The following is a 13,819-nucleotide window of genomic DNA, read 5'->3' as shown; positions in this document are numbered from 1 at the left end:
CAAGCAGAAGAATACAGACACTTCTCAGGTGCTCCGAGAAGCAGGCTGCCATAGAAGTGGGAACAGGCAGATGCACAGGAGGAGGTGAGAAGCAACAGACCCCACCAGATATCAAAGCATTGCAGATGGTGCTGGCGCTCTTCACAAGGTGCACGCACCACACTGTCAAGGCGCAGGGGAGATGGACGCACATTAGCCATAGCGATGGGCCAGTGCTGCCTCCAGAACAAGCCCTGCACTCTGCTTAGGAGACTGACAGGCAAGAGTGGATTGTGGCCAACACTCCAAGCCTGTTGTTAGCCCCTCCTCAGATGCCTGCATACCACCAGAAACCTCTGCCGAAGGAGGCATGCTGCAGCATCCCGGTGGGAAGGGTGGAAAAAGGGAGGACAGAAAAAGAGAAAATGATTCCCTGGTTAGTTAAACCCTTCCAGACAGCCCGGCCTCCCAAGGTTATTTCCCTTTATGCCACATGGGAGCCAACTTCTGCTTCTGCCTTTTCCCTCTCTCTGCATTGCTGGAGAAGTGAGAGATGGACTGCCCCACCCCCAGCCATGTTGCAGCTCCTTGTAATATGGCAGAGCAACAGGAAAGAAACAGAGCAGAGAGTAGGAATGCAGCTGAATTTAGAGGGAGGAGGAGGGCTGCTTAGCTGTCATGGGAACTGCTGCTCTCAATGGACACCCTGAACTCTTTTCGGGAGGGCAGTTCTCCTTCACCACCTGCCAGATAGCTCTGCTGGTGCACCTGCCAATTCTATTGCCCTCCAGTGCCAGCTCTCCTTCCCAGCCCCGTGAAGCCCCTTCCAAAGCTGCTGCTGTACTTTCTGCAGAGCACTGTGGGTGACCAGCAGGCCAGGGATGGGCTGCTGTGAGACGGGTGGTGGAGAAGGGCACATGGATTGTGCGCCAGGCCACCAACCCAGCAAAGGCGAGGCTGTGCCCAGAGGAGCTGAGCGGGTGGCATGGAGCTGTGGCAGCAGTTGAAGGGGGGCATTTCAGGAGTGGGGGCTGCAAGCACCAGCAGAGGCTGCTGTAGAGGCCCTTGCTGAAAGGGCTAAAACCGGGTTTGCAATTGGGTACTCCGGTCTGCAGCGCTGCCACAATCATTCGGGTGGTCTTGGTCTGCTGGTCCACAGCAGCTGTGGACATGGCATGCTTATGTGGCTGCCAGGTCCTACCTGATGATCTTTGCAGAGACGCAGGTGCGGCTGGACAGGTTGCTGCTCACCTAGACTGTGAGCCTCCTTTGGGTTTCCTGCTCCTTCGTGTGTGGGATCAGTTCATAGCTCCGCCCTGCAGCCAGACTCCTACACAGCAGCACTCTCTCTGCTTTGCACTCGTGCAGACACATGGCATGCTGAGCATTTGGGAGCGGGGACCCCTCCAGGGGAGCTCCTGCTTGTCCTACCTCCTCTGGCTCCCCTGCTTGTGCGCCCACCTGCTGACTTGTCACTCCTGCCTGGGGCTTCTGAGCTGGCTTCCTCTTTGGGGAGATGCCAGAGGGAGGCTTCCGCTGCCCGCCAAGTACCTCCTCTGTATCTTGTCTCAGTTCTGGTGAGGGGCCTCCACTGTGAGAAACGTGAGATGAGGGCCCCTTTGATTTCCCAGTCCGCGTGCTCTGGGGGTGGCCCTGTGCCGGCGAGGCAGTGGAGCATCACCTTGTCAAGACTGGTGGCATGTGGTGCCCACTGCTGCCCCTCCCCTAGAGACAGTTGCCTGGGTGGCAGAGGCAGACGTGCAGATTAGAGCCGAGATGCAGTGCCCACCCCTTCCTGCTCCAGTTCTGGTGCGGACTGCATTTCCATGGTAAATATTATCCACTCTGCTTGCTTGGGTGGCCGCCCCTACTCAGCTATGGGTGTTTCCTCTCTGGAAGAGCTTTCTGCCCCATATCCCTCCTTACCTCACTGTAGTGGGCAAGCGGGTAGGGCTGCTGGTGGGAAAGCTGGAGTCAGAAGCAAGGCAGGATGGTTGCTGGGAAGCACAGGATGGATCTGTGGAAGGCATGGCTAGTCCTGGAGCGCTGAGAGGGAAGCTCCTCTTGGTGGTGGGGCATCTGGTAATCTGGACAATGTCCTGGAGGTGGGGGAACACTGCTGACTGTGCCAGCCTGGGCAGAACGGAGCTCCACCTTCCTGGAAATGGGAGTGGTTGTGGGATGGGGACTGGGCACCCTTCATGGGGCAGAGGCACACTCTTGGAGGTTGGAAAGAAGGGACACTGCTTCTTATGGTGCAACGGGGCATGATGCCCTGGGGATTAAGGAGTACAAAGACCAGTTTGTCATAGCACGGTATGGTTCTCGGGGCCTTCCCAGTCTGCTTGCTGTAAGTGGTGACCTCCTTGAACTCATTTGAGGCATGCAGCTTATTCTTGCCCTTAGTTAGAGTGTGCAAGAAGTCTCTTTTTTCAGCTGCTAGGAAGATAATGGAAAGAGACTGGCATGGTGCATGGACCTGAAGTGCTTCTGTGCCCCTGGGCTGCCTCATAGCTCAACGAATGTGTCCACTTTTTTGGTCCAGAAGTAGGAGGGCAGTGTCTTGTGTCTGGCTGGCCCTCTCTGTCAGATAGGATTTCCTCCAGGAAGAACTGCCGAGAAGGTGCCTGGGAAGCTGTGGTGCTTGGGAGGAGAGGCTGAACGTTGGGGAATCAATGCTACCATTGCCCCCAGTGTCCATTCTGCCTGGGAGTGCAGGCACCCATGCCAGGGATGGAGCAGGAAGAGCTTTCTTGTGTGCAGCTGTCTGGGAACTGGCTGGCTTTTGAGAAAATGTGCCAGGGATGCTGCAGTGGGGGAGGCAGTCATGGGACTTATGTGTTGCCCATATGCCCCACTTTTGAAGAAGTAACTTTACAGAGGGGAGAGATGCTTTTGCCAGAAATCCAGTCAGAGCAACTAATAAGCTGCATCTATGAAAACTGCAGAGAACAGATAGGAGCGTGTAACATGGATGCCTCCAAGTTCACTGTTTCAGGTACTGCAATGTATTTCTTTGCTATTGGAGAACAGAGACAAGATACGGACATCTGGAGGGAACCAGAAAAGCCTGAAGGGGATGGGAATATGGAGAAGCCTGCAGGTCAGGCAGGCACCGATGCCTCTGTTGCTAGGCAGAATGGGACAGCAAAGCAATTCTTTCCAGGGAAGTCTGTGGACCAGCTGCAGACCAGGTCCACAGAAACCACAGTGATTGGTTTGGACATCACAAGATGCCACGGTGAAGTGTGGAAACCACAGGACAGAACATTGGTTCTCTCTGTGGTTTCCAGAAACCCACTGTACCACCCTGCAATACCACGACAGGTTTCGGAGGACACAACAGACCAACCATGGTAGAAGCCACCATGGCTTGCTCTTTCATGCAAACCCACCTTCCCTGTCTGCAGGCTTGAAATCTAAAAAGACATGGCACACAAACAAGAATATGGAAGGGCAAAGAGGGCAGATCATTCTTTTAACAGACCTGGTGGATTGGCTCCCATTCCTTATTTTCTTCAGCTTAGCCTATTGGAATAGGCTTAAAGGTATGGCTTCGTGTTCTGTAGCTCTGTCCCAAACTCTGGCTTGCACTTAGGCTCTTGGGCAAGTTACTATTCCTTTAGTCTCATTGATTTGCTTTCCGTGAAATAAGTGTTCAGTGACAAACCATGTCCCCCATTATAATTGCTTTATAAACTCCTCCCACATGGTGGCCATTTTGTGAAAGCACCCACAATATTCGTCATTCTAAATTCTTTTGCTCCCCTGAAAATGTAAGCCTCTTTTATATATATCCTAGAAATGGAAGGCTCTGTATTAGAGCTGATCTTCTCTAAAGCTTCCTTTAGAAACTGGTTGTGGGGCTCAAGTTTAAACTCTGTCATTCTACAGTAATATTATGAAGCAAATATAGGTGTCTAGGCTCAGGATGGACTATTTAAAAAACAGGCTAGTGCAAAAATCCCTCCTGAAATTGAGATATAAATTAAATGTTTATCAGTTACATATTCAAAGTTCATGTGCAACAGGTGACTGAACACACAGTAGAGACAAAGGGGAACAAAGGGTTTTCCTAGCAAGTCAAAGTGCTTTTATTTTATAAAGCCTTATTCATGTCTGAAGTGTGTTTTTAGAACTATGCAATACATTGTGAGACTTCCTCACCCCCTCCAACAGTTTAACAGTAATGAATGACAAGACTGTTACAGACAAAAAAGGCTCTGTCGTTAGTTCATTAAAAAGCATACGCTAATTGGCCACAATGGAATATTTACTCGTTTAATGTAACATGTACCTCAGTTTCCCAGTAGCATCTTTGCAGTCTCACGATACTTTAGAAGCCACTGTAAGCCTTCTTACAGTGAGAAAGAAAACATTCATGTGATGTCAGAGATAACAGGTATGCATGTATGAGGGGAAAAATAAAAACAATGATACTCAAGCCACAGTGACCAACTTAAATACATAAAAATATAGAATTGGACACATATAGGACAGTACTGTTAACATCACTAGAAGGGTCACATGGTGAAAGGATCCGAAATTGCAATGGATCCTGGAAAAAGACTAGGCACCCAGATCAGGGCATATTCCGCAATTGTGGAAAAAGCCTCGGTTCACATCTGACCTATTAGAACAATGGATCTAGTATATTTATTTCCAACAGGGCAGACTCAAGTCCCACACCTAACCTCAAATAATTCTATTAGTCAATGCAACAGCTAAATTGGTAGAAATCTGGACTCACTCATTCTTACTGTTGGTGAAAGGAAGGTAGCCAAATCCCACCATCCAGTCTGAGCCACAGAGAGAATACCTGAAATGCCAAAGTAGATCGTCTCAGCTTTATCTGGGCTCATCAACCCCCTTATCAGGGTTTTCCATAAAACCCATGAACCTTCCTCTTGTGGTCAGCTTACTGGAAAATAAACATACTAGATAATATGACCTTTCATCATATATGGACTTTTGACCAAATATTAAATTCTAGCAACCAAGAATACATGGAACATAAACCCATATGTGGATTTTTACCCTGGGTATAAAGTAGACTGTATAAAGGAAACATCTGGAGAGTTCCTGCCAAACCAGCATAATTTCCCAGTTGAACCTCAAAGTCTGACAGATTTGAAGCATGAATTTGAACATCGACCGATGAGACCTGCTATATGCTTTTCAAGTCTGCCTGTGTTTAGATTAGTAAAATAGTCAGAGTAGGTCTGGGGACATCATAGCAAAAGCTAGTCTGTATTAATGGGACTATAAAAGCTGATGCTACTAGTCTTTGTGAAAGTAACTATTGTACAAGCATTTGCAGATACAGAAGCATGTGAAGCAATATAACTGCATGTCTACAACTGTAGTATTTGCGAGGAAAAAAAAAGCACAGATGAAGCCATGAAAAATAAAGTCAATGTAACTGATGTGTCACAGACAGTTGCAAGTTCTCCAAACTTAGAATAAATAGGTTTGTTTGTGTGCAGCTTTAATGTGCCTCTTAATCTTTTCCTACAGCCTACTTCCGAACAGCCCATAAAATCAAGATCTTAACAGTTTGGTAGCGCATGGAGGCAGAAAACCTTTGGTTCAAGCAGAGTCTTAATGCGGAGTCCAAGAACTCCAAGAAAGGGAATTGGCTCCACATTGGGAACAATGATAGCCTAACTAGACAACTAAGGATTGCAGCCTAACTTTGGAACAGGCATTTTTTCTAGGCAAAAGGTAGAAGCTAAACTGATGGCAACAGTGGCGAATGGATGGCAAAGACTTTTTAAAACAATGATTTAGAGAAAATGCTAGCATTTGTGGGCGAGAAAGCCTTTGAGAGAGAGAAGGCAGCAAACAGGATCTAGGGTCGAGCAACCTAAATGATTTGGCAAGTAGCCAAGGAGCAGGCTGATGTGGTAACTAAGGAATGCCAGCAACCTAAGAGAATGGCAGGAAAATCACTGTTCAGAAAAAAGGAGAATAAAAGCATGGATAGGTGTTGCTTACCTGTAACCGTTGTTCTTCAAATGGTCATCTGTGCATTCACACATACAGGTTCGCGTGCCTGCGCAATGCCTACACTGGGAAAAATGTCAATAGCTGAGTATGCTGGACTGGGTGGGAGCCACTCCCCTTCCGGTTCCCAGAAGGGGAGGGGTCGCTGCCCACTCCCTCAGTTCCTATGGAGACCGAAGTTGGGTGCATGACAGTCAGTGGGGCCGGAGGGCAAGTTGTGTGAATGCACAGATGACCACTTGAGGAATGCCTGTCATTCTTTGAGGTCTCTGTGCATCACACACATGGGTGACTAGCAAGCTTGCCCCGCGTAGGATGGAGGGAGGCTGTCATCCCTTGAGAACAGAGTAGAGTACTGCTCTGCCGAAGGCACAGTCTTTCCCTACATGGACATCAAGCCAGCAGTGTCTTGTGGACACCGATGGTGTGGAGACATCCTGCAGGGGGACCGTGGGTGTGATACTAGGTGGAGGCCCACAATCTTGTATGCAAGCCTGATGCTGTTGGAGATCCACCCTCTTGGATATTCTGGGTGATGAGGTGTCCCCTTTTTTCTGGCTGTCATAGCACATAAAGAGCCAGGGAGAGTGGCTAGAGCTTCTTGGTTTTTGACTTGAAGAAGGCAGGGGCCCTCTTGAAAGTTGATTAGAGGGAGGGTTGTCTCTACAGAGGTGGAAGGGTTGGCAAAGAAGGTAGGGGAAAGGAAGTCCTGCTTAAGGGGAAAGGATGAGGTGATCTTGGCCCTGAAGGGTGGAAGACTGCCTTATCCCTGAAGGAGGTCAGGTAAAGGTGTCCACTTGAAGTGTGGAGAGCACACAGAGCAGTGGGCCGAAATTCTGGCTCTGAGGAACGGCATCTTCAAAGACAGGCAGGGAGCTCTGCTGTGGCAAGGGGCTTGAAGTCTGGGCGGGGAATGCAGTCCTGGTCCTGCAAGACGAGGTCCAGACATTGTGCAGGTGCACAAGCCGGCGAATGTGATGCACAGAGACCATGAAGAAGAACTCTCTGTTATAAAAATGTAGCTCACAAGATGCATATGGTAATAGTATTTTAGGGCTGGCATTCACTGAATCTGCTCAGTGGAAGAAAAGAACCAAGTTGGAAGAAAGAGGAGTCAGATGCAAAAGAAATGAACACATGGGCAGCTCTAAGTGTAGCTATAGAACATAGAGAAGAAAAAGGCAGAGAATCATAAAAAAAGTCAAGAAACCATCCAATTCGTACAAGTACTGTTGAAATGCAAATCGGGTGGGTGTGAGGTAGAGAAGGAGTATGTACAAGAGGCTACAGCAGAAAAAGAAATGTACTCGTTGAAATCCTATGGGATGGAGGTGGCAACAAACTTAATGGGCCCTTCAAATAATTCTGTAACTACTGTACAAGTGGTGGAAGTCTCAGCAAGTAGCATAGCAACTAGCTGGGTGATAAGGCTGTGATCACTGCTAACATCAGCCCCAAGGACTGGGCATTAATCTGAGTGGCAAATATGGGGCAGGATACACTACTTCAGTCTGGAGAATCACGAGAGCCCACCACATCTTACCACACTGAGCCATCCAATTTTCGCATATTTAAGCCACAGCTAGAGCTTATTGTGTTATCTAAACCCAGATGGTAGGGAGCTAACCTCCCCCACATAACTCTAGAGCAGGACATGGGTTATGCAAGGCTTGTCAAACCTTTGCACAAATCCCACTGCCCAAGTTCAGACAACATGGTAAGCTACAGCTGCAGCTTGGCCAACACATACACACCACAATCCAACCCTTAAATAGGCAATGATAGGCTGAACTATGTGCATGCAGCTAGTGGCTTATTTGATCATGGGAGCTGGTCCGCTGCACTAGAAGACAGAATTCTAGAGACTATTTGCCCACACAATATCAAAACATATTCTATATAGGACTGAAAGAATCTTCTGAGGTGTTCTTGGAAAGGAAGGAAATACTGGGAATTATAGCCAAGTTCATAGTAAATGAATGGGATCTTTAGTTACGACACAGATGAATTTAAGCAAGTGGAGCTTGACAAGATCTATAGATGCAACTAAAAAAAATGATCAAGAAGAGGCACTTAGCAGAAGTAATCCAGAAAGCCAATAGCCCACTTCCATATATCAGTATCTGTCCGTCCATCCATCCATCCTCAGTTCATTTACTCCCAAATTGAGACCTTGATGCTTGGGTTTCAGCAGTAGCCATGAGCGCTTTTCTCCACTGAAGCTGGTGGACCAACTATTCCTATTGCTAGTGGTGTCAGTTCTGGCCTTTGCACATGACTTATTTACTTTTTGTTTGGATTACTGCATCATACTCTATTGAAGTTGTCCTTTGACATCTGTTCAGAAAATCTAGCTGGTCCAGAGTGCTGCAGCCAAGCTGTAGAATGGGTCCACATATTGGGAGCATGCGCCTCCTATGTTAAGTCAGCAACACTGACTGTTCATACAACTCATGTGCTGGTTATAACCAATAAAAAGGTCCTAAACTGCTGGAGACTTGGTTCTCCGAAAGACGAACCTTAAAAACTTTGGAGAGGATTTTCTCTATCTTACTAACATCTGTTATGTGGTTGGCAGGAATCCAGGAAAAGTCATTCTGAGTAGCTTCTAATGCAAATGGGTACTGGATCTATTGAGCTGATTTGTTTTGCTCCACTGCACCGTATTTTAACTTTAATTTATATGTTTGATGGGCTGCCATTTCCTTAGTTTGTACCTGCCTTGTCCACATTTTATTGTGCTATTATCATAATGACTGGATTTTTAAAAACTGTTGTTGTTGTTCACCATCTTAGGAAATTTTTATGAAAAAGCAATGCAACAACAACAAAAAAAGTCCAGGCTGATCCTTGTTTGAAGCCATCCAAGCAGGAATGATACAACTTGAACTTACAAGCAATGATTCCACTATATCTCCCCTCCATTCTGGAAGGCCAGGGGACTGACTGATGCAGAAAAGCTTTTCACCAGGCAAGTGATATAGGAGTTATTCCTGACACTGGGCATAACACAATGGTTCCATAGCCATTACGATCCACAGTCTTAAGGGGCTGCGGAACAGTATGACCAGAGCTTGATGAAAATGCAGTAAAATATAATTGAGTCAACTGAGAAGGACTGGAATGTAAATCATTCTTATAGCAATTTAGGCCATCAAGGCCCCCTCACAATTTGTTTTCTGTTCAACCCCGTGACTAATGCAAAGCTCAGTACAGAACTCCCAGACGGGCAGCTGAGGAAGGTAACTGTTGGCTCTACTGATGTGTTATATAAAGATTTACAAGAAACAGCTAAGAAATAATCCAATTAAAGCTAAATATAAAGAGGAAAGAAGTGCCTGAAATGCAGTGAGTGAGGATGAAGCCCAAGGAAGTGGCAAGTGGGCAACTGGGTAATGCAAGACTACATTTTAAGGAAAGAAGCTTTCTTCCGTCCAGAGGAGGATTCTGCCATATAGTGAACATTTTATCTGATTGACATCAGCTGAAGTTTGGCAGAATTGGTTCCATTGTTCTTGGTTAAAAGTCCAGAAGGGAGTTTAGAGCAAGAGTGAAAGGTGGGTTAAAATGCCCATATTGTAAAATGAGCTCACAAGTGAAGCATGTGATTTTACTCTTAAGGAAGTTATATTAAAGTCAGTGTATACAAATATTAAAGATAAATAAAGGCAGACTGTGAGAGCTAATACACACAAGAGCTGAGAAGGGTGTAAAAAGCAGGAATATACGCCCTATAAACATATAGGACATTAACATTTGCAAGAATCCAAGATCACATAGATAAATCTTACCAGAAAATCACCAAAGTTTTTCTTCTTTTCCTGCCAACCAAGCACTTCCATGGACCCCCACAAACAGGGAAATAAGATGAAGTGGCATCAAAGGGTCAGAACAGAGAATTGAGACTTTTCATCCCTGGAAAAGAGATGGCTCTATGGACCAGCAAGTGAGGATGAAGGCAGTGTTTTGTGGGAAAGGTGCTTGAATGAATCCTGCAGTGCCTACCACAGAAAGTGACAGAACAATAAAGCAGGAGACGTGGCATTAAGTGGAAAAAGGACATGCACACATTTGGCATGCAGGGAAAGAGACAGAAGGGTTTTTAAAAACCCACTTTTATGAACATGAAGTTTTAAAAAGAAAAGTAAGCGCAACTGCGTGATATCTACTTCCCCTTAGGGAATAGCATGTAAAACATACTGTGCTGGTTGTATTACCACAGAGGGATGCAAGATAAGCTGGAGGTACTTGGGCCTTTGCGACCCTAGAGAGGTACCCTCATCACACAGGCACAAGATACGAACTAACAAATTGTAAAGCAAATCTTCAGGGAAGATGGGCTGGGCTATAGAAAAAAAAAAAAAGGAATTGTGTGGAATAATGCAACAGGTGAAGAGTGGCACAGTGGACATTGCTTAAGGTTTTTCACCCTGAAAAGTCACCAGTGATAGCATTTCTGGTGACAATCCACCTAAGCATCCAAATATATATACGGGTAATACATAAGTGTATGTAATACATTTGATCGTACCAATAGAATTCAGGCAGGGAAAGAGATGGCAATTTAGTGAAGTATTATTTCTAGGTATTAGCAGCTGGGGGATAGATGGAGCTCTATCAACTTGCAAATACTCCCCCATGGAAATATGGGGTATATTTATGAAGTCTGGGTTTTTCAAAGATATGAATATTAAAAAAGAGAGTACCCCCCAAAATTTGTTCAAAGTAAGGCCTGAAAAAGGTTAACAGGTATGCATACAAGCTGTCCATTGTTAAATATCTTGGATTTGCAATTGTTGCTCTTTTTATCTCAATCATTTTTATAATATATCCAAAATTGAAGGATGCAGTTTGGAGGATCATGTCTCACTGGACTGTGAAAATCTACCACAGAAAGTGAAGTTACTTTAATATGCTAAACAAGACTTACATTATTGAGGAAATGAATATGCCAACCAGATTTGCAGCAGCTGATAAACATTAAAAAAGAGTGGAACCAGCATCATTAGTGTGTAACACAATAACTAACCAATTATGGATATGATGAGCAGATCAAAGAGGAAACAGAACACGGCGGGAAGCTAATGTGGGCTGCAGCTCTTCCCTCACACAGTCACTAATGGGCTGGACTGCTGGCTGAGAAGTAAACTCAAGCAGGCCAAGGGGAAGAAAGACAGCAGCCATAGCACTGGGAATAAAACAAAGGAAGCCGTCTTATTCCAGTCCTTCGAGCTCAGTCTTTTTTTGCGTTGGCTGGCAGTGCCTCTCCAGAATTTCAGACGGGTGTCTTTCTTAGCCCTACCTAGAGATGGCAGAACTCAGAAACTTCTGCATGCAAAGCATGCCTTCTGCTGAAGCGATGACAGTTCTCCAAGAAAATCAGGGGATTCAAGGTCCCAGCGTCATTAACCCTGATCTGGATAAAATCAACACAATCGGATGTTCTTGAAGGGTTGCTGTAAATCTCAACATCCATTTGTTTTCACACAGAAATGGTATCTTTAAGCATCCGAGAAATTTTGTGGGCAGAAAGCAAAAGAAAGAGATGGTAGTTTACATTAACAACTGTATCACTTTTTAAAGTTCATTATCTTTGGTGGAAAAATAATATCAATGCAGATATGTTTAAGGAGGTCACAAAATCTTGTGTGCGTATGTGGGGTTTTTTGTTTTGTTTTGCTTTGCAAGTTTTGAAAGTAACATGGTTTGTCTTTGACCACACAAAATAGAAGATCAGCTGCTATTTTATCAGATTTCTCCATAGTCCAAACTGCACACATTATACACAACTGCAATCTTGACAACACTGGTTTTACATCATTAGAGAAGGCAACCTGGCAATCCTGGAATCCATTTTAAGCTGCAGTGGGAGAGCATGATTTCTTTTTTTCTGAGTTGCCTCTCTTGTTTCCACAAGGGACTGTTTAAAAGGCACAATTTTAGCACAGTGTAGAAGAAGTGAATGTAATTTGAAGCATATCTAATTTTGTCCTTTAGGAACCTTAGAACCTTCCCCAAAACTTATAATTTAAATTGTTTAAAACAGGTTACAAGTTACAGCACAATATTAAGCAATCAGTAAAATAGCATAATTTGGAGAAACACAATGCTAATTATTATTAAAATAATGAAGAACCACCTAAATACCTCAGAACAATCTGTCACCATTGATGTAAAAAGAGATCCTCTCTCCTGGGCTTGAATGAAACATCTGCTTGGGTACAGTACTGTATATTACACTTCAAGAAATTACTTCATCTGTACTGCAAAATAACTTTACATGTAAACTTCAGATTCACATACTGCGCACAAACTCAAAAGCATCCCTGTTTTCCTATTAATGTAAACAGTAAAATTTAGGGCTTAAAAAAGAAACATTTTAATAAAATATTAAAAACAGCACATGTAAGCAATTAAATATCCTGTTTGATCAGTTACAGGTGAACAGACTTTCCTATTCCTTTGTTCATGTGGTGGAAAATACTATTATTGCCCCAAATCATGCATTTCTTTCTTAAAAGCATGATTTGATTTCCTTTGCAGTATATTCAGTCCCTATACGACAAACTTACAGTAAAAGCTTTATGTACTAAGACAGCCTATATTCCTTCCCCCCTCCTCATATTCTGTTTACCCTTGCAAAGGACATGCAGCATGATTACGGCATTAGATCTTGGTTTAACCGCCCCCCCCCCCAAAAAAAAAGGAAAGGAAAGGAAAGGGAAAAAGGCCAAACCTCTGAATTGCTGGAAGGCTATTTCCTGTTGCAATGGGCCAATGGAATAAAGTAAAACAAAAATTTGAAATGCTGCCAATGGGAAAGTTTCCAACACATGGAGCTGTTCATAAGGAGTGCCAACATGCAGGGTTCTTAAGTGTAACATTCGCAGTAAGGTCATAGTTGTCAACACCACCAATACTGTCTTGCACCTTTCCATTCAAAGTATAAACTGATCCACAGTTTACAGTTTTGATACCAGTATAGCAGAACATGCACACCCTCCTTTCTTCCTCCCCCCTCCCCCTCTCCTCCTTTGCCCATTGTTCCATCTCAGCTCGTATCCACGGAGTGTTGTTGCAATGCAAGCTGAGTAAGAAGCTGACCTATTTTAGTTATTAGTTAATTTATATTTCTTTTGCACACGCACACACTCACACACACGCATCAGAAATAGCTAGAACTATGCTGGGCATAATCAGGCAGCTGTTAAAGCGAGTATTTCACCCCGGTCGGTCATCTTTGCCAGCAGATGTAAACGAGGGGGCTGCCTTCTGCAAGAGAACACTTGAGAGTTCCTTTGAAAAGAAGCTGTTATCCCTCACACGCTTGCAGGCATTGCTGCTATTCCCAGATGTTGCATCTGTCCAATGGAAAATTAGGTTACGTCAAGATGTTGGCAATAAAGTCCAAGAACCTCTTTGAATACTGTTCCGGGTTAACTGTAGAAATCTCTGCACCAGCCTGCAAAGCAAGAATAAAAGGAGAGAACTGGAAAAACAGCTTAGATTGAAAATAAGAGGGTGTCTGTGGCACCTTAGAGCAGGGCCCTTCAGCCCGAGGCCCTTATTCCATTGCAGAGATACTCTCGAGGGTCTCAGGCCAGTGGGGGTTGAGGCCAAAGGCAAATGGGGCAGGGCCAAAATACTCCCAAATGCAGCTTATTTTAGCTTAACTGTCTTATTGCCAGTAACTAAGCCTGAGCAATATTCTAGCTGTTTAGAAGGGGGGAATGAGCAGAAAAAGATCTACTATTGGGAATGGAGCAAGGTAAAGGGGGCCAGATTCAAGGCCTGAAGTTAGGCATCCCTGAGTTAGAGACTGAACTGTTGCAGA

General features: G+C 44.9%; 1 protein-coding gene across 2 annotated transcripts in view; it reads right to left on the bottom strand.

Annotated features, from left to right (window-relative positions):
- Positions 1-4,049: 4,049 nt before the first annotated feature.
- The window catches only part of PIP4K2A (phosphatidylinositol-5-phosphate 4-kinase type 2 alpha), a 73,471-nt gene continuing 63,701 nt past the window's right edge, over positions 4,050-13,819 (bottom strand). For both annotated transcript variants that reach the window (XM_044424808.1, XM_044424809.1), the window contains one exon: positions 4,050-13,447. In XM_044424808.1, coding sequence (XP_044280743.1) covers positions 13,367-13,447 — 81 coding nt within the window. In that variant the 3' untranslated portion in view covers positions 4,050-13,366. The remainder of the gene's footprint in view (positions 13,448-13,819) is intronic.

Source organism: Varanus komodoensis, unplaced genomic scaffold (assembly GCF_004798865.1).
Source record: "Varanus komodoensis strain SLA01 unplaced genomic scaffold, ASM479886v1 scaffold15, whole genome shotgun sequence".
Classification (NCBI taxonomy): domain Eukaryota; kingdom Metazoa; phylum Chordata; class Lepidosauria; order Squamata; family Varanidae; genus Varanus; species Varanus komodoensis.
Note: the sequence above shows the minus strand (reverse complement) of the source record. Positions and strands in the feature narration are given on the sequence as shown.